Source organism: Chlorocebus sabaeus, chromosome 26 (genome assembly GCF_047675955.1).
Source record: "Chlorocebus sabaeus isolate Y175 chromosome 26, mChlSab1.0.hap1, whole genome shotgun sequence".
Lineage (NCBI taxonomy): Eukaryota > Metazoa > Chordata > Mammalia > Primates > Cercopithecidae > Chlorocebus > Chlorocebus sabaeus.
The window spans coordinates 55,168,281-55,190,607 of NC_132929.1; the positions used below are offsets into that span (position 1 = coordinate 55,168,281).

Consider the following 22,327-nt stretch of genomic DNA (forward strand, 5'->3'; position numbering starts at 1 on the left):
TTATGCAGATAAGGAAACTGAAGCCTGATGAGGCCTTGTGACTTGTCTGAGGTCACCTACTGGTGAATGGCAGTGCTGGGATTTGAGCTGATTTCTGGGTCCATGTTCTTCATCAGTGTGCTAACAGACTTTTAAAACTAAAAACAGCTGGGTACCGTGGCTCATGCCTGTAATCCCAGCACTTTGGGAGGCCGAGGCTGGTGGATCACCTGAGGTCAGGAGTTCGAGACCAGCCTGGCCAATATGGTGAAACTCTGTCTCTACTAAAAATACAAAAATTAGCCAGGCATGGTAGCGGGTGCCTATAATCCCAGCTAGTTGGGAGGCTGAGGCAGGAGAATCTCTTGAACCTGGGAGGCAGAGATTGCAGTGAGAAGAGATTGCGCCATTGCACTCCAGCCTAGGCAACAAGAACGAAACTCCATCTCAAAAACAAACAAAAAAAACCCCCAAAACCCCCACAAAAAACTAAACACAAACAAGCAAACAAACAAAAAACTCCAGATAAAATAAAACAAACATAAAAACATGCTTTTGGATTTTCAGAGCCTTCGTGTCTTCAGTTTAACCTGTCCCCACTGACCCCTGCCACACCCCCAGCCTAGACACAGATCTTCTCAGTAGAAACTCCAGAGCTAATAAATAATGAAAGCTTTCCTTGATACATAATTTGGTTAAAACAGAAGTATTCAATATTTGTAAATTAATTTCCCCTTGTGCAGCCAGCCAGCTAATTTGTGGCTATGTGAACATAAGCAGTATATTCCCTGAAGCCATTGTTGGGTCTGTTAGCTCTGCAGGAGGTTACGGGCCAGGCATCCAGGGTCTGGAAGAATGGCTTCTCTGATGCTGTGGCTTAATTAAGAGCACCCTCTGGCCCTTTCCAGGCCACAATGTGTTCAGGCTTCCAAGGTGATGAATGCAGGGCTGCGGGGACTGTAGCTCACAGAGGCAAGTGCTTCCTAATTGACAGCAAATCCACACCCACTGTGAGCTCAGCGCTAACTTATCTGTGCAATGTCTCTGTGAGGGCCAATGTCTCTATTTGATAGAAGAAGTGTGGACAGGGGCAGGGGTATTTTCCAGGGTCACATGTGTGTAAGGGATGGAGCTGGGACTGATGTGGAGCTCAGAGTAATGAGACAAGCAGTGGGCTGTGTCGGGGGATAGGAGATCCTGCCCAGGTCACAGGCTTTACAGCAGAGGTGGCACTTGAACAGGCCTTGAGGGATGTGAAGGTGGTCTGCCAGGGGAGAGGAGGCTGTGTGGCTGAACAGACAGCATGAGCAAAGGCCCTGGGCCTACGAGGAGGCAGGAGCAGGTCTGAGATGCTCATTCCCTCCACCTTTAGGGATGAGCTGGTTAGCTGAGCATTGGGGGCCTCACACAGGGCTGCAAGGTCTAGAAGCTCTGTGTGGAGAAGCTCAGCAGCCTCCAGGGCTCCTGTGCTGGAGGAGGGAATGCTTGAGAAGGTCACTGGGAGCGGCTCTGTCAGAGGTCCCTTGGGGTGGAGATGAAAGAAAGGCCCTGAGTGATGCCTTGGCCCTCAGCCAGTGGAGGCCCTCCACCCTGCCCCTCACACACACCACACACAGACACACACACACACACCACACACACAGACACAAAAACACATACCCCACACACACAACACATATCTCACACATAGACACACACAGATACATACACACATCACACAAACACACACACATACACACACCACACACACATCACACATACATACACACATGTACACAGAAACATACATACACCACACACAGACACACACACATACACACATATACCACACCCACCCACAACATACATACAAACATACACAGATATACACATAGGTACACAGACATATACCACACACATACCCACCACACCTGTACACAGAAAGACAACACATATACACACATACATATGCCATATACCATAGACACACACACACACTGAACACACACAAATGCACAGAGACACAACACACATACAAACACCTACTCACACTACACACAAATACACATATCATATACACAAATACAGACACACATATATACACATACATACATACACACACCACACACACAGACACAAACACATATACACATATATCCATACTGATATGGTTTGGCTGTGTCCCCACCCAAATCTCATCTTGAATTGTAGCTCCCACAATCCCCACCTGTCATGGGAGGGACCCAGTGGGAGGGGATCAAATCATGGGGGTAGGTTTTTCCCAAGCTATTCTTGTGATAGTGAATAAGTATCACAAGATCTGCTGGTTTTATAAAGGGCAGTTCCCCTGCACATGCTCTCTTGCCTGCTGCCATGAAAGACGTGCCTTTGCTCCTCCTTCACCTTCCACCACGACTGTGAGGCCTCCTCAGCCATGTGGAACTGTGAATCCATTAAACCTCTCTTTCTTTGTAAATTACCCAGTCTCAGGTCCTTCTCATAGCAGTAAGAAAATGGACTAATACACACAGAGAGATATAAACACATACAGACACACACTCATATACATACCACGCACACATACACACACACACACACCCCACATATACAAACACACAGACACAAAAACACCACACATACATACACACAAACACACACAGACACACACACACATGCACACACACATGCCTTTTAGGGGTTTGTCCAGGCCCTCTGGTTCCTCTGCCCAGGTGCCCAGCGTGGGGAATCTGAGGCCCTCGGTTCTCACCTTCCCATCTCCCAGGATTTCGCTAGTGGAAAATTGGTCAAGTTCTGCTCGCTCCAACTGGCCAAACTACAGGGTGTGTGTATATCTGTGCGTGTGTGCATGCATATGTCTCCAACACCCCTGCCCACCACCTGGGCCCATAGACCGTATGGCCAGGACAGCACCTGTGTGACACTCACTGGGCAGCCCCCGAGCCCCTCTTCCGCAGCCCTTACCTTGGTCAGGTGAAGCTTCCCTCCAGAGCCTCTGGTACAGATAATCAGATGCTTAGAAAACAGGAAGCACTGTCGCTCACCCTCTTTCTTTAGGGAGAGAGACCCCAGGCGCCCTCTGGTGATCTTGCCCTTTTCAGACATGGGCACCTGGATGAGGGAACCTGTGGGTGGAGGAGAGAGACCCTGAGCCCATCTTCTGGGGTGACCTTTGCCTCTGACCCAGCTTTGAAGGTTGAGATACTGGGGCAGCAGCAGTGGGACAAGTCCATTCTGGTTCCCAGTGGCAAATGTGTTCCTGGGATGCTCCTTTAGGCCTCTCTGCAGGGTCAGATGGTTGGGGGATGAGAGGTGATCAGAGAAGCTCCATGCAGTGCCCACTGATGTCCCAGCCAGGGGCTAGGGACTCAGCAAGTAAAGGAAACCCCAAAAGGCATGGCCCATGTGGTGAGAATGAAGGGCTGGGCTGAGGTCTGGGGATGGCAGGGGACTGAATAAGTGGGGAACCGGCTGCAGGCCCCGAGGGGTTAACAAGATACACTGCACTCCTGCTGGGAACTGCTTAGGGCAAAACCTGCCTCCCATCCTATTTGTAAAAAAGATAGCTACTAAGATTAAAAAAAAAAAAAAAATACATTGCACTCCTGTTGTCCACAGCCATGGTAGACATCACCAATCAATCACTGCACCATACTGCAGAGCTCAGACAGAGCTTCTCAGTCCTCAGCACAGCACTCTAGGAAGCCATTACTGAGCAGAGTAGGTGCCTGTCATGAAAGCCATTGCTGCCCTACTCTGGTCTCCCCACCCTAATACATACCCTACAGGACCTTCCCCACTGACTTCCACAGCTCCTCACTGTCCCCAGGATTCAGGCACTCGAGGCCTCCCACCGGTCTGGCTTAGGCACACCTCCCAGCCTGCCCTCTTACAATTGTCCCCTTCTTCTGCTTCACATGTAGTTCCGGGTCAAGTTAGCCTGAGTGTCACTCTTAGTTCTGAAAAGCCCTTCCTTCACTCTATCTTCCCTGTGAATTCCTGCTTATCCTTGGGAAAGCCCTCGTGACTCTTGGTCCTGCTCCAGGCCACTGCTCTGCCTCCTGCATCAGGGAGATCCACCTGGCACACGTTCCTGCATTTGTCCCCTCATGACTCTCTCCCTCTGTACAGTAGGCTTCTGGAGGGCAGGGCCGGGGCTATTCTCTGAGTGTCCCCAGAAGGCACTGTAGGTCTGGCATGAGCAGGGCAGGTATCAGTGTTGGCTGCATGACTGACAAGTCAGAAACACCTTGTAGAATCCACTCATTTTGTCTTCAGGTCCAGCCCGGCTGGAGAGGGAGAAAATGCCTTGGCTCAGGGTGATGGAGCAGATTTCTGGTCTGTGGGGACACTGGCCACCCCAGAAGGGGTCATTTCTTGAGCTACTTCCAAGCCAGGTCCACTTGGGGTTCCTTCAGAGAGGGGGCCTAAAATACTATGTGAGAATACTTCTGGCATAGAGAGTACCCAACACAGCCCGAGGGGAGCTGAGAAACAGGCAGGGCTGGCTCTGAGCTCAGCAGGTCACAGGGTGGGCCTGGGAAGGACATAGGGGCCACCACACACAGGGGCTGGGACAAAACTCTGAAAAGGTGATACCCTTGTCCAAGGCAGCTGCATAGGCCAGCGGGAGGCACTGGCAAGTATTTCATTAGGCAGAGAATCCCAGGGCTACAGAGAAGAGACTCTGGAGGTCCGTTTGAGGTGGAGGTCACTTGTGAGGCATGCCAGCAGGAGCTTAGTCTCCGACAAAACATGGAAGTTGAATGTGATGAATTTCAAATGCATTGCAGTTCTGATGTCAGTCCCCTGAGCCACAGAGAGCCTTCACCCGCCCCTCTCAACCGGGCTGTGCCTCTTAATCACTGCTCTCAAGGGAAGCAAGGCTAAAGTGTGGGAAAGACCCTTTACCCATGAGAACCACTGTGAAAATGGTCTCTCTAAAGCAGCAGAGGATGATGAGGAAAGGACAGGGGAATGGACCCAACACTGACCTCCTCCCAGACACTGAAAATGCTTCTGATTCACAGAGACAACTGTTAGCTGTCCTCATCCCCCGCCCCATACTTTCTCCCCAAAAAGGACATGTCGATGTTTACTATGACACACAATAGACAAACCAAGGCCATCTGGGTAGAATTCTGTTTACATCTGGAGAGAAGGAAACTGTGAAAACCAATAATATCTGCATCTATATGTATAGATACTGACATCTACATATAGCTGTTGCATTCCGCCAGCAGCCTGGGAATATTCTGCAATCACATTGGCAGGTCTTGGCATGTGGCAGCCAAACCAACTGGTGGTGTCCCCAAGTGCCGCCTCCCTCCTGCTGCTGGGGCCCACCTGGTGGGGGCAGGGGAGACAGGGTGGAGAGGCCATACCTTGTCTCACAAAGGTCTGGCTGGTGTCCAGGAGGATCTCACAGCCTTCGATGATCATGCGCTCGATGGCCAGGTTTTTCCGGATGTTCTCTGTCTCACTTACTTCATCGTGCATTATCCTGTGGGGATGCGAAGCTGCACAGTCAGAGACAGGCTGCCCCCACTTCCCAGGGCGGTGAGAATGCCAGGCTTCTGGCCAGACCTAGGAAGAAAGCCTGGCACACGGATTCTCAGATGGGGTCTGTGGTCATGGAGGGGATGGGAGTGTGTATTTACTGAGTGCCTGCTGCATGCCGGGCACTTCATTGGCATGACCTCATTTTATCCTTCTGACAGCTCAAGGAGGCAACTGTTCTTATTTCAGAAAAAAGAAAACAGAAGTCAGCAGCTACGAAGCAGCTCTGTCAGATTTTAGAGTTCGAACTATGTAGAACAGACAGCAGGGGCAGCTCAGCACTGGGAAGGATATGGGAGTACAGGAGACATCCTGTGTTCATGACCCTGGCCCTCATCCTTCTACCAGCCTTATTCCCATCCCAAGAACAAAGCTCATTGCTCCCTCAGGGCCTTTGCACTTGCTGTCTCCTCTTCTTGAATGCTCTTTCTCCAAATATTTGCATAGTTGTGTCCTTAATATTGCTTGGGTCCTGAAATGGCTTACCTTTTGGAGCACCTGGAAATCCCACTGGCTCAGGGGATGACTGACCTTAGCCTACTTCTGTAAGCTCTGGCTGACCTTAGCCTAAATATAGACAACTCCCCTATTTATTGCTCTCCGACTGCTGTAATACCCCTCATCTCCGAGAGGTGGCGCCATCCAATAGCTTTTAAAAAATGGCGTTGGCGGGAAAAGGTGGGTGTGAGCCGCCAATTTTGCCTTGGTGGGTTTCCAGGAGTCTTGAGAAAGTAGTGAGGAATTTGGCAGGGGCAGGGTCTGGGGAGTGGGGAAGGGGGGCTTCTGGCAAAAGTACCCCACCTACTCCAAGCAAAGTACAAAACCTTTTATCTGCTGCTGATGCCTGAATTTCTATAGCTAAGACCAACAAAAGGGCTGGTTAATATGTGTGGCTTACAAACTTCTCTCATAGACATTATCCAATTTAAACCCCAAAATAAAGATGATACTGCCTCTTCCGGAGCTGGATCTGTGCTTAACTGAATCAGCATGACATTGAGCAGATTCCTCAATCCCTCTGATCCTTAGTTTTCTCATCTACAGAATGCTGGGGTGAAGGTGGAATAAAAGGGATTTCAGGTACTCGCCCATGCCATGCCATGCCTGGCACATGACAGCTGCTTAAATAAAGGGTAGTAGTCACTGTTGATGATATTATCATTGGTTGCAAAAGAGTTGTTATTATCTTTCCTGGTTAAGGACATGCATTTTAGGCTTAAAGTCTCTAGACTAGCACTTTAATAAATGGACTGGGGCCCTTAGCTGGAGTCTCTTCTTTGGGAGCCTCAGTTTCCCCCTTTCTTCCCCAGCAATGCTCTTCTTGGAAGCCCAGGCCCCTGCTTGATGTTTGAGAGGGAGGCACCTCTGGGCACATGCTAGTTCCCTAGAGATGGATTCATTATGGAAGTAGCCAATGGTAATTAAAACCACTTCTCTTGATGAGGGTGGGATTTTGTGGGGGAAGCCTGGTTTTGGTAAAACACAAGGGGGGTAATTCCAAGGTAGCAAAACTAGTTTTCCTGAGCAGCTGCAGTTTACACATTCTAAGTTCCAGCCCCAAGTGGGGTTTGTGTTCGGGACCCACATGCACACATGTAGGAGCTCTGGGAAGGCGGTGGGAGTTTCCAGGCTGCCAGGCTCCTGGGAGCCCTGGAAATGATGACTTGGGTTATCAGTGAGCAGAGAATATAGGGGTCAGGATAAAAAGGTGGGATGAAGGCCCAGTCCCTGGAGGTGGGGAGTGTTTCTGAGCGCAGCCTAGGAGAAGTTTGGCTATCTAATGGCTTCCTCCCTGGGGGAACGTGAGAGGAGAATGAAAGGGATACTGTCATGATGATAGGAAAAACTTTTGTGCCACTGGAGCTAGGTTCAGGGCCAGGTACAGGTAGTTGGGTGGGAGGAAGGAAGAGTAGGCCACACACCGAGGATCCCGGGGATAAGGGATCAGGGTCTTACGTCAAATACCTCGGCACCATGTGCCATCTGCAGCTCTGTTTGCAACAGGATAGGATATCCCTCAGCAAGGAGGAGCCCTGCTGCCTTACAGGAGTCCCAAACCTTTTTCCTTGGGGAAGAGTGTACAGGATTTGGATCCCTGGGCATGGGAGGACTGGAGTCCCTCCACCCTCGTGATCGGTGGTTTCGTTACTCTGCAACTCTGCAATCACACCCTGATGGCATCCTTGCCCTGATTCTCCACTCAGGTGTGCAACTTGGCTGGGTCGTGGAAGGATCAGGGGGCACCCTATACCTTGTGCTGGTCCAGCCTGGTCCTCCCTCCACCCAGCTGGGAGCTGTGGCCTGGTTGGCTGCCCCTTGCCAGCCTCAGGAAGACTTTTAGGGCACTGAGTGTTTGGCAGTGCCCTGGGTAGGGGCCAGGGCTGGATCCCAGACCCTGAAGACTGATCCTTCTTTGTAGCCCTTGGCAGCCCAGTTCTGACCACAAGGCCCTTCCTCATCTCTTGGTCTTCACAGGGTAGATACCCCTGGGCTCAGCCTCTGGTTCTCATCTTTTTCCTGCCCAAGCTAATTCCCTTGGCAATCTCACCAGTGCTGTCGCTTTAAACACCATCTGCAAGCTGATGATTACCGGATTTCTCTCTCCCCTCCGCTCCAGACTCAAATTCCCTAGTCCCTTCTTGTCATCTCCACTTGGACACTGAATTGGCATCTCAGGTTCATCATGCTCCCAAGAAAGCTCCTGAACTCCCCTCCAGACTTGTCCCTCCTGCAGTTTTCTCCAGCTCGGTTGACGGCAGCTCTGCCCTCTTGTGGCTCAGCCCCACATCCTGCAATCACCCTTGACTCTACTCTTTCTCTTTCCACATCAAATCCATCAGAAAATCCCATTGCATCCAGGATCTGAACCTCTTCCTGGAACCTCTTCCTGGATGACCACAGTCGTCTGCTGCCTGGGGTGCTGCAAGAGCCCCTCCGTGCTCCCCCATGTCTGCCCTTGCAGAGGAAGCTTCCCTCTGGGCTTCAGGGGCTGAAAGAGGGCCAGGTGAGGGGCCTTGACCAGAAGACTGGGGCACTAGATTGGACAAGCCATGTGCTTATCCACCCACTGCCACTACCTGCCTCTAGTTGACTAGAGCCTTGGGCACATGAGGGCCTGTCACCCAGGACCCCCTCTGGGCCTCCTATGGCCACAGGTTTTGACACATTGACACTGGAGAACAGAGGAAACAGGCAGAGAGTGCCTGGGAGTCCCGGACAGCTCCCTCTCCTGGGAGATGCTGAGTGCCCAGGGGCCTTCCTCAGGCCCCATCTGTGCCAGGGATAGCATGGCACCCGCTATTCCTGCCCACCAGGGCTGGAGTTGTAACCCCCTCAGGACCACTCCAGGGGACTCTGCTTTGAGCTGTGGCAAGCTGTGCCCCTCCCTTACAATCCCCATCTGAACTCGAGCTTTGTCAGGGGTTCAGCGAACTCCTGGTGAGGGGCGTCCTCAGCCCTGCCCCATCTGCCGGTCTGGTGCACGAAGAGCCAGGCCTCACCTGGACAGCTCCTCCAGTTTGGACTTGGCGTAGTCCAGGCTGTTGCGCTCAACGTGCTCATGAGGTGTGTGGGCCAGGAGCTCGTGGAGGGTCAATATGTACCTGGGGATCTGCGGGCAGGTGGGAGAGGTGAGGGTGGAGAAAGAGCCAGGGAAGTAGGGCCGGGGAAGTAGGGCCAGGGAAGTAGGGCCGGGGAGCAAGGCAGGGTCAGACAGGGAGTGAGCAAGAGAGAAAAAGAAAGAGGGAGAGGGAGAGGGAGAGAAGGAAAGAGGTGGCGAGGGTGGGGGAGAGAGGGAGAGAGAGAGAGAGCACATGAGCATAGGGCACAGGTGCGGGGGGAGAGAGAGAGAGTATGAAGGGGGGTGGTGGGAGAGAGAGAGAATGGTTTTTAGCCCAGAGGACTTCCATGAGCAGAACTGAGGAAGGAGATAGGCTGCCCTTTGGTCACAGACTCTAACTTGGAGGCTCTTCCAGGGTCTTGTCTAGGGCTCTGCTCTGGTTGAGGGTGGTGTGGGGTGCTCAGGAGCCAGGAGAGAAAGGTGGGGTGGACAGGCCCACAGTCAGCTTGCCCTGCACCCAGCATTGTCTGCTGCTGGCCCTAACCACCTCCCCCACCCCCTCTGGCAACCCAGAGCTGGGGCATGTTAAACACTGAGCCCCTCTGCCTGCCATGGTCCCTCCCCCATGCCTGCCTCCCTGACTCTCCCCCACCCAGGCAGGGCCAGACGCCACCTGGAACATGGGGTAGGTGAGGAAGGTCTCCAGCGTCCTCTCCTCGCAGTCAGGCTTGGCCTCGTAGTGCTTCAGCAGCTTGTCAAAGTCACGGTTCTGCTTGCAGTGGGCCAGGATCTGCAGGCTATACTGGTGGTTGCGGACAAACTCTTGGTAGATGTTGAGCATGGGCAGCAGGATGTCAAACAGGTCAGCTGGAAGGATGAGGCAGTCAGTGGGTGGCCAGGGCAGCTTGGTGGGGACAGAATCCCCTAGGACCTTGGCTCCCCCAGCTACACCCAGAGAGGCCAGGGGCCAGGTTCAAGTTCCTCACCCCAGAGACATCTCTGCTCTTGGGGATGACTCCAGGACCACCGCCCTGTCCAGTGCCAGTAGGTGGGCCTCCGTCATTGGGACCACATTAGAATCACAGACTCTTAGAGACACTTGTGATGGGAGTGTCAGAGAGAGGAGGTAGAGTGGGCACTGTGGGGTGCCATCTGGATCCCCCCAGCTGCCAGGAGTGCTGGTGGCCAGTGACTCTCAGCTGGGTCCCTCTCCAGGCATTGCTCTCAACTGGAGGAAGCTGCCTTGCCTGGTCTGTCCTCCCGCTTCCATTCAGGACATTAGTGTAAGGTCACCCTTCTCCATAGCTTCCTGTGGGGTCGGCTGAGGTTCTGTTGCAGCTGGAATGCCGCCCAGATCCTCCCTCTGCCTGCCCCCATGCCCTATGGTGCTATGGCCTAGGACACTCCCCAGGAGGCCTCCCTCCCTCCTGGAGTCTCCATCCTGGGACAGAAGTGGCCTATCTGAGGTCACAGGGCAAGTCAGCAGCCAGCCTGGAGCTGGGTCTCCTGACCCCCCGTTTTCAGGGGTTTTCCTACCATATGACACACGAGTCTCTGCTCCTTTGTTCATCTGTCATTGTCCCAGCAGTCCTTCCACGCTCAGCACTATCTAGTTCACCAGGTGGGGCCCTTTCTGGCTATAGTTCTGTCTCGAGCTTCCTGGGCATATAACTTTCCTTTCAGTGCCCCTAAGTCCCAACCAATTTCCCCAAATCTGTCCTTCAACATTTGATAGACTGGGATGGAGTCACGTGAAACATCTTCTATTTATTTATTTATTTATTTATTTATTTATTTATTTATTTGATGGAATCTTGCTCTGTTGCCCAGGCTGGAGTGCAGTGATGCAGTCTCAGTTCACTGTAATCTCTGCCTCCCACGTTCAAGTGATTCTCCCACCTCAGCCTCCCAAGTAGCTGGGACTACTGGTGTGCACCACCACGCCCAGATAATTTTTGAATTTTTGTGTTTTTTGTAGAGATAGAATTTTACCACGTTGACCAGGATGGTCTTGAACTCCTGACCTCAAGTGATCTGCCTGCCCTGGCCTCCAAAAGTGGTGAGATTACAGGCGTGAGCCACTGTGCCTGGCCTTGAAACATCTTCTTCTTCTTCCTCTTCATTTTTTTGAGATAGAGTCTCGTTCTGTCGCCCAGGCTGGAGTGGAGTGCAATGATGAGATCTTGGCTCACCGTAACCTCCGCCTCCTGGGTTCAAGCAATTCTCCTGCCTCAGCCTCCCACGTAGCTGGGACTACAGGTGTATGCCACCATACCTGGCTAATTTTTGTAATTCTAGTAGAGACAGGGTTTCACCATGTTGGCCAGGCTGGGCTTCACCTCCTGACCTCAGGCGATCGGCCTGCCTCAGCCTCCCACAGTGCTGGGATTAAAGGTGTGAGTCACCACGCCTGGCCAAAACATCTTCTTGTAAGCCCCATTTAAGAAAGGAAACATGGTTTCCTGGTAATCAACTCTAAATGGTAGCTCATGTGATGGGTGTCCATTAGTAGCTTGCTGATGGACAATATCTTCAACAATGCAATTGCAGAAGATGAGGACCCCATCTTTCTAAGGACACTTCTTATTTGACCTTAGAGAAAAGCACGGGTCTTTGACTTGAGAAAAATAATAGTGTCTACTTCCCCCTGGGAAGCTGAGGGCAGGGGAGCTCTGGAGAGCCAGGCCTGGGCCTGCTCTGTGCCCTCCACCTATGCAGCCTTTGCTATCCCTTTACTTCCCTAAGCCTTTGCTATCCCTTTACTTCCCTAAGCCATTTTCTTTGCTTCCATCGTGGAGGTGACACCAACACTCACCTTTATCTACCACATTAAGAAAGTGAAAAAAAAGAAAGACACTTAGTGCAGGTTGAGGGTGAGATGCAGGAGGTTCTTCTGTCTGTTGCTTGTGGAGCTTAGGGCAGTGCAGCCATCTTGGAGAACAATGGGACAATATGTATGAAGCAAGAGCCTTTCACATTTTTGGGTTCTTTGTTTTAGCAATTCTGCTAATTGGAAACCTATCTCAAGGAAATGATCTCTAACATGAAGAAAATTTCTTATGAAGAGATGATTATTTCTAATAACAAAAAATTGGAACAATTCTAAGAGCCAACCATAGCAGAGAGTTAGATAAATGACAGTGCCTTCATGGGTACTGGAGTATTACACAGTGATCAAAAAGCATGCTTTTGGCATGAGAAAATGCTTATGGGATAATGCTAAGTAAAAGAAAAAAAAAACAACACACAGCAAGATACAAATTCTATATTCAGTATGTTTGCAATTATGTAAAGTGGAAAAAAACCCAAGATCTATGCATAGAAAAAAATTGGAAGAAAACACACCAAAGTGTTTATAGTGGTTATCTTTGGGAAGCAGAACTATGCTTGATATTTTTAAACATTTTCTACTTTTATGGGTTCTCAATTTTTCTGAAATGGATGTGTATACATTCTTTATAAAAGGGGAAAGTGGATAGGAAACTAAAAATATATCATTTCCTCTTAGAAATACAAGATTTGCCAACTTGTCTTTTCTCTTCTGCCCCCTCTGAGGGATTCTGTGGGTTTTAAAAAGTGACACTCTATTATGCTCTAGAAGGACAAAACTGCCGCAGCCTTTTGGGGTGGCCCCTGGAGGGGGATTTCTCTGGGGGCCTCAGTGAGGGTTGACTACTCACCCAGGACCAGCGTGGGCCAGCTGGAGATGCGGGCCTTCAGGCCTTGGTAAAAGATTTGATGTAAAAACATGATGGTTTCACTGAAAGAGAAAGCACAGGGTCACCTCTGCCCCAGGGACTTCCTGCTCCTCCAGAGGTGACTGTCCCCAAACCTCCTGCGCGACTTCAGCAGCAAACCCTTTTCTCATGTGAGACCTTATGTGAAAACTGCATCGGCAGGATGAATGCTATAATCTGGGGGACCTGGTGCTAAATGAGAATGCAGGCCCCTGGTTAAAGAATTACTAAGCATTTCCAGATGGTGACAGCAGAGCATTAAATCAAGCCCAGGCTCGTCTATGCATGGGGTGGCATATCCATGGGCCAGCAGAGGGCAGGGAGCTGCTCTGGCCAGTGGCCTCTGTCTCCTCAAGTCCTGGCCTGCTGGGCTCCACACCCCCTCCCCCAAGGTATCTTGGAGGAAACCAGGGCTCTGGCGAACACGGGTAAAAGCCACGGATCAACAGAAGAGCCAGAGTTTGAGATTAGCACAGAGAGGGGCTGAAATCTGCCCAATGCCCCTTCCCAGCTGTGAGATCATGAATAAGTTACCTAAGGTCTCCCAGCCTTGAGTCCTTCTGTGTAAAACACGAAGGTGAAATGAGGAAGCCCCTGGAAGCCATGGGACCATTTGAGTGCCCAGTGCACAGGAGACGCTCAGCAAACGCTAGGTCCCCAACACCCAGTAACTGCCCCCGCTTTTTGGAATCAAAGTCAGAGAAGTCAAAAGACCCAGAGTCTTGCTGCTTGCAAAGCCTCTGTTTTGTTGCCATATAACATGCTGAACTCGTATTCTCATTGGCAGCTTAGCGGGCTGGATACAGACAGCCACATTTGCTGGGCCTTCCCCGCAACCCGTTTTCCACCCACTGCTCCCAAAGCAGCTGGTCCCAGAACACAGTCCGGGCATCTCCTCTCCCAGGACAAGCTGTGAGGACTGAGAGAACACCAGAGAGAGGCAGCTTCTGCTGCTTCCTGAAGGCACCCCCATTCCTTCCTGCCCAACCATTTCTCCCCTACTCCTTAGCTCCTACCACCTTGGAGACCTGGGGGTTTCCCCCAGATTCCCTCTAGGCTCTTTGCGGTACACTCCATTTATGGATAGGAAAACTGAGGCCCAGAGAGAGAAAGTGAGTACCTCAGGAGTCAGAGAGAGCCCTGAGCCTTTGGGCAGGCCCCTATCTCTCCCTGGAATGTTCTCCTGTCTGTCTTTGGCAGCATTCTCCACAGTGTGCTCTGGGCTCCCTCCCGCCTCTGTTTCTCCAGGGCTTTGTTTGGCTATTTGAGGTACCTGGTGTTTCCCACCTTGGGATGCTGGCCCTTCTCCCAGCGGTTTGTGCTCTGAGGCAGCCCTCCTCCATCTCATTGTCTTAGAACAATGAGAGCAGAGGGTGGAAGACATCTGGTGAGCACAGAGATGCTCCAGCTTCGAGGAGGTGTGGGGCAGGGCACAGGGGCCAGTGGATGGAGGGGGCTCAGAGGTTAGAGGCTCAGGACCCCAGAGGGATGTGAAATGTCCTGCGCATGCCTGCTTTGCAGATAAACAGGTAGGGTGGGGAGAAAGAGGATGTGAGAGAGAGAGCAAGAGAGAGGAAGGGGTGAGGGAGGTAAGAGAGGGAGAGAGGAAGAAAGTCAGGGAGAGAGAACAGAACAGAACACAATACCTCTAGGCTAAAGGGTGAAACTAGCAACTGCATTCCACAGAATATGTAGAAGGAAAGGAAAACTGAGCAAGACTGAAACCAATGCGAACTTAAAAATCCAAGCAGAGAAGACTCTGAGTTCTCACTTCTGAGTGTGGATCCCACTAGTATTGTGAATTATCTGTTATCTCCCTAAAGTTCCCAGAGAAAGGGTCCCTCCAGGTATGGCGACATCTTATGATCCTTGGTAAGCCTGGTTTCTGTCTGGCTCTGACCCTCAAATGAGTTTGTTGAATGGATAAATGTTCCAATTTTAAGAACTTTGGGAGTCCACATGTGAAGACCCTTCAAAATGGCCAATAGCAAGAGACCGACCCAGGGTTGCGTGAGAGTGCAGAGGGGGAAGAATGTCTGACTTGAGGTGGGAGGCAAGGAGGTCAGGTCAGGGGACTTTCAGGGGTTCTTGAGGGAGCCATATTTGGCAGCCATCCCCAATCTTTTTGGCACCAGGGACTGGTTTTGTGGAAGACAATCTTTTCACAGACAGATGGTGGGGTGGGGGCAGTGTGGTGGAGGGATGGTTTCAGGGTGATTCAAGTGCATTACATTTATTGTGCACTTTATTTCTATTATTATTATTATATTTTTGAGGCAGAGTCTTGCTCTGTCGCCCAGGCTGCAGTGCAATGGCGTGATCTCGGCTCACTGCAGTCTCCTCCTTCTGGGTTCAAGAGATTCTCCTGTCTCAGTCTCCCGAGTGGCTGGGATTACAGGTGCGCATGCTGGGTTAATTTTTGTATTTTTAGTAGAGACGGGGTTTCACCATATTGGCCAGGCTGGTCTCAAACTCCTGACCTCAGGTGATCCATCTGCCTTGGCCTCCCAATGTGCTGGGATTACAGGCGTGAGCCACCATGCCTGGCTTATATCTTTTATTATTACATTGTAATATATAATGAAATAATTATGCAAGTCACCATAATGTAGAATCAATGGGAGCCCTGAGTTTGTTTTCCTGCAACTAGGCGGTCCCATCTGGGGGTGATGGGAGACAGTCACAGATCATCAGGCATTAGATTGTCATAAGGAGCATGCAACCTAGATCCCTCACATGTGCAGTTCATGATAGGGTTTGTGCTCCTATGAGAATCTAATGCTGCCACTGATCTGACAGGACGTGGAGCTCAGGTGGTAATGTGAGCAATGGGGAGTGGCTATAAATACAGATGAATCTTTGCTCGCTCACCCACTGTTCACCTCCTGCTGTGGGGTCCAGATTCTAACAGGCTACAGACCAGTGTTAGTCTGTGGCCTGGGGGTTGGGGACCCCTGATAGATAGGATCTTGACATGTGTCTAGATCCTTTTAGATAACCCTGAGTACTGCCATGGCAAGACTTAGGATTGCCATTCTCAGACAGCTTCAGCACAGCAGACAATTGTTCAGGATGGACCAGGGAGAAAATGAACCTTCTTATATCCCAATACTGCACATGCCTGTGCAGCAGCATATCAGGAACATCATAAGCTAGAATTATAAAAATACAGTTGATGAAGCCTCCATTTCTAAGGTTAAATTTAAAGAATTTAACTTGTAATCCTACTACTCAGAAATTACTATCATTGTCCAGCCAACTAAAAATATTATCTCATTTTGACTTGATTTACTTAAAAAAATCAAATTATTAATGGGTTGTTTGAACACTTTTCTTATATATTGGCCATTTGTATTTCTTTTTAAAAAATTGCCTAGTCATGGTCATTGCTATTTTTTCTCTTATTAACCTTTTCTCTCATTAATTTTAAATAACTATATTAAGTGTATAGTCTGACATCTATGTTGTCAACATCTTTGCTCAGCTATTTGCCTGTTAATTTTGTGTCTGGTATTATTCTGCAGTTTTTCCATTTTTCCTTGTAAGATGGACCATTTTCTTTCTGGTTGGCTTGGGGAATCATATCTTTCCCCACTCCCAGACTGCTTACATACTCATGTATATATTATTTTATTGTTTCATTTTTACATGTAAATACTTAATTATTGTTTGCTTTGGTGTATGATATGAATAAGGGAGATAGACATAGCCTTTCTCTCAGTTTGGTTAGCCAATTGTCAATTCTGTTAATCAAATATACCAGCTATTTACTAGGCTGGTTTTTCATAGTTACCAAATTCTTGCCAGGCGAGGTGGCTCACGCCTGTAATCTCAGCACTTTGGGAGGCTGAGGCAGGTGGATCTCTTGAGTCTGGGCACTATAGGGAGACTCCGTCTCTACAAAAAATAAAAAACTTAGCCAGGCATGGTGGTGCACACTGGTGGTCCCAGCTACTCAGGAGGTTGAGAGGATGGCTTGAGCCCAGGAGGCAGAGGTTGGCAGTGAGCCAAGATCACATCACTGCACTCCAGCCTGGGCAACAGAGTGAGACCCTGTCTCAAAAAAAAAAAAAAAATTCTAATATATGCGTAAGTCTCTTTCTGGACTTTCTATTTTATTTTGTTGATCTTGTATTAGTCTTAGGTTGTTTTTATTACTTAGTATATTTATAAGCCTTTATAATATATTTAAATTACAGGTAGGAAATTCTTTCGTTGTTTTTTAAGAATATTATCTGTCTGTATGCATTTATTCCTCCAACTGAATGTTAAAATCATTTTGCTAGGCTGCACTTTGATTGGCATCACATTAAATTTACAGAATATTCTGGGTGAAATGACATCTTTACGACACACATCCTTTCTTTTTTTTTCGAGACGGAGTCTCGCTCTGTCACCCAGGCTGGAGTGCACTGGTGTGATCTCGGCTCACTACAAGCTCCACCTCCCGGGTTCATGCCATTCTCCTGCCTCAGTCTCCCTAGTAGCTGGAACTACAGGCACGCGCCACCATGCCTGGCTAATTTTTGTATTTTTTAGTAGAAATGCAGTTTCACCGTGTTAGCCAGTATAGTCTCGATCTCCTGACCTCGTGATCCACCCACCTCAGCCTCCCAAAGTGCTGGGATTACAGGCATGAGCCACTGCGCCTGGCACAACACACATCTTTTTGTCCAGGATGCTGGTGCGTCTCTCTACTATGTCTTTGTTGATGCCTCATCACATAGATACTGTGTTTATTCCTAGATATTTTATGTTCTTGTTGCTATTTCTCATAGTATATTTTCTAAGTGGTTTCTGTAGATATAGGGAAAAGTTACTGATTTTTCTTTTTTTTTGAGACAGGGTCTTGCTCTGTCCCCCAGACTGGGGTATGGTGGTGTGATCTCAGCTCACTGTAGCCTCGGCCTCCTGGGCTCAAGCGATCTTCCCATCTTAGCTTCCTGAGAAGCTGGGACTACAGGTGTGTGCCACCATGACCTTCTAATTTTAAGTTTTCTGTAGAGATGAGATCTCCCTATGTTGCCTGCGCTGGTCTTGAATTCCTGGTTAAAGCAATCCTTCTGCCTCGAAAGTGCTGGGATTAGAGGCATGAGGCACTGTGTCCAGCCTGATTTTGCTTATATTTTAACAACATGAACTCCTAATAGTTTTTAGGAGGTTGTTTTTTTTTTTTTCCATTGACCCTGACCTTGGGTCTGCCCCACAGAGCTGCTTCTCCTCCTTCTCTTCTCATTAAATAGCAGCCCTTCCCACCAGGCTCTCAGACAGAACCTAGGAATCCCCTATCACCTCTTCCCCCTTCACCCCATATCTACTCCATCAAAGTTGCTGATTCTGCTGTCTCCTGTCTGTTGCATCTGCCATTCCTGTCACCTCTGCCTAGACCATTGTCAGTGGGCCCCTAACTGGTCTTTTGCTTCCACTCTTGCTCCTGGTCCACCCATTCTCCACACAGTGGATTCATCTCTTAAAAATTGAATCCAATCGGGGGAGTGGCCTTAACTTGGCCTTCAGCCCCCTGTAGGAACTGCCTCTGTCTGTCTCATGGGCTACTCCCTCTTCCCTATGCCCTCTCACCACTCTGGCCTTCTGTTCCCTGGATTTGCTTTCTTCTGCCTTAAGGCCTTTGCACAGGCCATTCCCTTTGCTCTCACCACCCCCTTTGTTGGCATAGCTCTTCTATTTATCAGAGCGAGAGTGAGAGAGAGAGAGAGAGAGAGAGTGTCTGCACACACATAAATGTGCTATTTTTAAGACTAAGTTTTGGTAAAAAAAAATTGGGAAGTTTTCTACTTTTATCCAATGTTCTGTAACAGTTTAAATAAAAATGATTGATTCTTTTAAAATGCCAAGTTCATTGTGACTCTCTAAGGGGATTATACCATGCACCTTTCTCAAATCTACATGACCCCTTGAAGGTGGAACACCTAATAACATCTTGCAGAACTAGGGTTTCATTCACTCATTCAATATATAGTTATTGAGTACCTACTAGGTGTCAAGCACTTGCTCAGACAATGGTCTCCCTGTGTCTAACTTCAGCAATCATAAAAACAGAAATAGTCCCCATCAAGGCTGCTAGATGCATAGTTCTAGTGGGCACCATTCACAGCCTAGTGTATGTCAGGGGTTGGCAAACTATAGCCCATGGGCCAAATCTAGCATAGCTACTGTTTCTGTATGGTCTGAGAGCTTAGAATAATTTTTCCATTTTTAAATGGTTGAAAACAAAAGAAAAGTTTTACGGTAATATAGCCACATTCATTTGTTTTTGGATTATCTGTGACTGCTTAGTTGTAACAGAAATGGTATGTCTCACAAAGTCTAAAACATTTGCTAACTGACTCTTTACAGAAGAAAGTTCACCCACCCCTGTGCAACATGAACGGTGCCCCTAGAACTGTTCAGTGCACAGCTGGAGCAGCTGTAATCTATGGCCCTGTCCCCACTCACATTGAACAGTTAATATAGTGAGAGACCTAAACACAAAAAGAAATCTTTATTTAAGTGTGATGCATGCAGCAAAGAGAAGCATAGGGGCTCTGGGACAGCACGACCAAAGCACATAAACCAATGGTGGCAAGGGGCATGGGGGTGGTCAGGGACATGGCAACCAAGGAAAGACATGAAGAAAGAGTAGGATTGCTGTCGGAAGGAGAGTAGGGTGGGAAGAACGTTCCAGCAAGAGAAGTGGCCTAACTGCAGGACAAGTTCATTTTGCCTGGTTCACTTCCTGAGCCCAGAAAGGGGCATGACGTACCCAAGGCCAGTCCAAGGCAGATAGGGCTGGGCAGGAGCAGGACAAAATCAGGCCCCTTCACTCTTGCCCCCACACCCTGCCTGTTGCATTGCATCATGGGTTCCGGGCCTGCCCCTCGTCACCCTCCAGCCCATGCAGACAGGATGAATTGATTGTGGCATGCTCTCCTGCTGAGCCTCATCATTCCCTCAACTCAGGGCTCCAGGCAGCCACTGCCAATCAGTCAGCGCAGGAAGCAAGATATAAACCATCTGTCACCAGGACAGGATGCCTCTTGTCATGGGCAACACCTGTGGTTCCCAGCACACGGCGCTGGGCATGGTTTTTATTAAAGGGAAATAGCCAGTCTCTAAGCTTATTGTCTTGACTGAACAAAGCCTGCTGCAAATGTTTAGTTCAAAGATCTTTTCCCCCCTATTTGAGAAGTAGACCGTTAACACCCTCCCCAGCTCTGCAACATCCTCGATGAATCTGCCAAGCTGGAGAGAGGCTTCTGTCTTCCCAAGGACCTTTTAAAATGAGCTTCAGTCAATCACCAAATTAGCATCAGGTTTCTAATGTGGCTGTATATTTCAGCCTAAAAGCAAATCTAGGAGACAGCTACATATGGAAAAGCTTTGCAGCAAGTGAGCTGGCAGCTCCACCGTGGCTTATGACACACAGACCTTTGTGCTGTGGTCTGAGGCAAGGAGAGCGGCGAGGTTCACGTCCTGGATCGGCCCCCACAGCGTGGACAGCAAGTGAAAAGGTGGGTCTCACACACAAGGGGGAGTTCTCCAACAGAGGGTGCATGCCCAGACCTGTGCTGTAATGACCCACACTCATTAGCAGTGGGGGCAAGGAAAATGGGTTCCTGGAGAGGATTCCAGCCCATTATTTAACAAGGCAGCAGCGGGAAGCTGGGGTCTTACCATTAAACAGAACTAGGTTACAATCCCAGCCTGCCCCACTCGCTGTGTGCTATTGAGCATTTCCTGCCACCTCTCTGATCCTGGCTCCAGCCTCATGGGTGCCTCTGAGGATCAGAAAGCATGCAGGTCAAGTGCTGGCAGAGAGCCCAGCACAATGCAGGTCCTATAAAGCACTGCCGTAGTATGGGAAGTGCAGTCCAGAAACTTCAATCCTGCAAAGCGCTGAGTGGGGGCTGTTTTAAGGTCACAAAAAAAATAATTCCAGCTGTTCCTTACGTTTGCAAAAAATCATAGAGTTTAAGATAGTGAAGCTTGTGCTGTCCCCAAGTGACAATGTATAAGGCAAGGATGGTCTGGAGTCCATCATGTTCCAGCTCTTCCTTCCCACCCTGACCCCTGGGGAAGGAAAGATTTCTGGCTTGCACATGTTTGAGAACAGGGACCAGGGTAGAGGAGAGGAACCAGCCTCATCAGACTTGCAGCTATTGATATAACCACCAGGTCTTCTCACTTAATCTAGGAAGACAATAGAGTAAATTACACTAACGGATTTTCAATGTTGAACCAGCCTTGCATTTCTGGGATGGATCCCACTTGGTCAGGATGTATTACTCTTTTTATATATTGCTACATTCACTTTGCTATTTTGTATATATGCACATGAGGGATATTGGGCTGTAGTTTTCTTGTGATGTATTTGGTTGTGATATGAGGGTAATGCTGACTTGTAAAATGAGTCAGAAGTGTTCCTTCCATGTTATATTTGATTTTGATTTCTTGCACCGTGCATTATTATGGAGCACCTGGGCTATGTTGGGCTCTGTGCTAAACACTTTACACCAAGTCTCTTCTTTGATCCTTTAGTGCCTGTAAGAGACAGGTACCATTCCTGGGGCAGCCTTTTCTGATGACCTCTAGAGTCCATATTCTAGAGGTCTTGAGAATTGATCAGGCTGCTGCTATTTTTCCTGAGATCAATAAAATTGCTAAGGTAGGCAACAGTTGGCCTTGGGCCCATCGTAAATAAGGTGAAATGGGCAGCATCCTTGGGATGAAGAAGTGGTTACCTGGGGAGATGGGGATGGGTAAGGGAGCTTCTCAGGCTGAAGCCTGTGGAGGATGCCACTTGTCTTTGTTCTAGGCAGGCATGCACACTGCCCAGGAGGTCCTGAAAGCATCACATTCATAGTGTCACTATTCAGAGCTGGAGGATCTTAAAGGGCATCTGATTAAACTTCTAAGCCTCTTTGATGTTTCTGACAAAGGGTTACTCTTCTGAATTCTTACTGTGATGGGGAGCTCATTACTCTTCCAAACTTTTGCCTCTGGGTCCACCAGCCTTCAGTTACCCAGCCCCCTACAAGGCACCAGGGAAGTGTGCTCAGATGCACATTTGCCTCTGCTGGCAGGATGCAAACATGTGCTGGGCAGTCATGCCTGCTCAGGCCCTGGAGTCCCTCCATGCTCACTTAGCCTCTCTACCAGCCTCCCATCTTCCACTCTCCCCAAGGAGTGCCCCCCCCACATGGCAGAGGGGCTGAGCTTCCTGCAACAGACCTGACCATGACATTCTCTGCCTGAAATGTCTGATGGCTCCTTCCTGCCTCCAGAATCAAGTCCCACTCTCACCTTTGGGCCTTCGCACATGCTGTTCTCTCTACCTGGAGAGTTCTTTCCTCTTCCTTCTCCTGTAAACTTCCTTGTGTCCTTAAAGACTAAGCTCAGACACCACCTCCTCCAGGAAGACTCTGGTGGTTCTCACATTTCATGGTAAACATCTGCTGGATCATTCGACTTGATGGTGGGGTTTACATGGCTCACT

The 22,327-nt window shown here is 49.3% G+C and overlaps 1 protein-coding gene across 2 annotated transcripts in view; it reads right to left on the minus strand.

The window, feature by feature from the left end:
• Positions 1-22,327, minus strand: part of RASGRF1 (Ras protein specific guanine nucleotide releasing factor 1) — a 130,098-nt gene that overhangs the window by 62,590 nt on the left and 45,181 nt on the right. For both annotated transcript variants that reach the window (XM_008015697.3, XM_038010237.2), the window contains exons 6-10: positions 12,775-12,854; positions 9,768-9,961; positions 9,036-9,145; positions 5,361-5,479; positions 2,941-3,101 (exon numbers count right to left, since the gene is read on the minus strand). In XM_008015697.3, the coding sequence (XP_008013888.1) occupies positions 2,941-3,101; positions 5,361-5,479; positions 9,036-9,145; positions 9,768-9,961; positions 12,775-12,854 (664 nt within the window). The remainder of the gene's footprint in view (positions 1-2,940; positions 3,102-5,360; positions 5,480-9,035; positions 9,146-9,767; positions 9,962-12,774; positions 12,855-22,327) is intronic.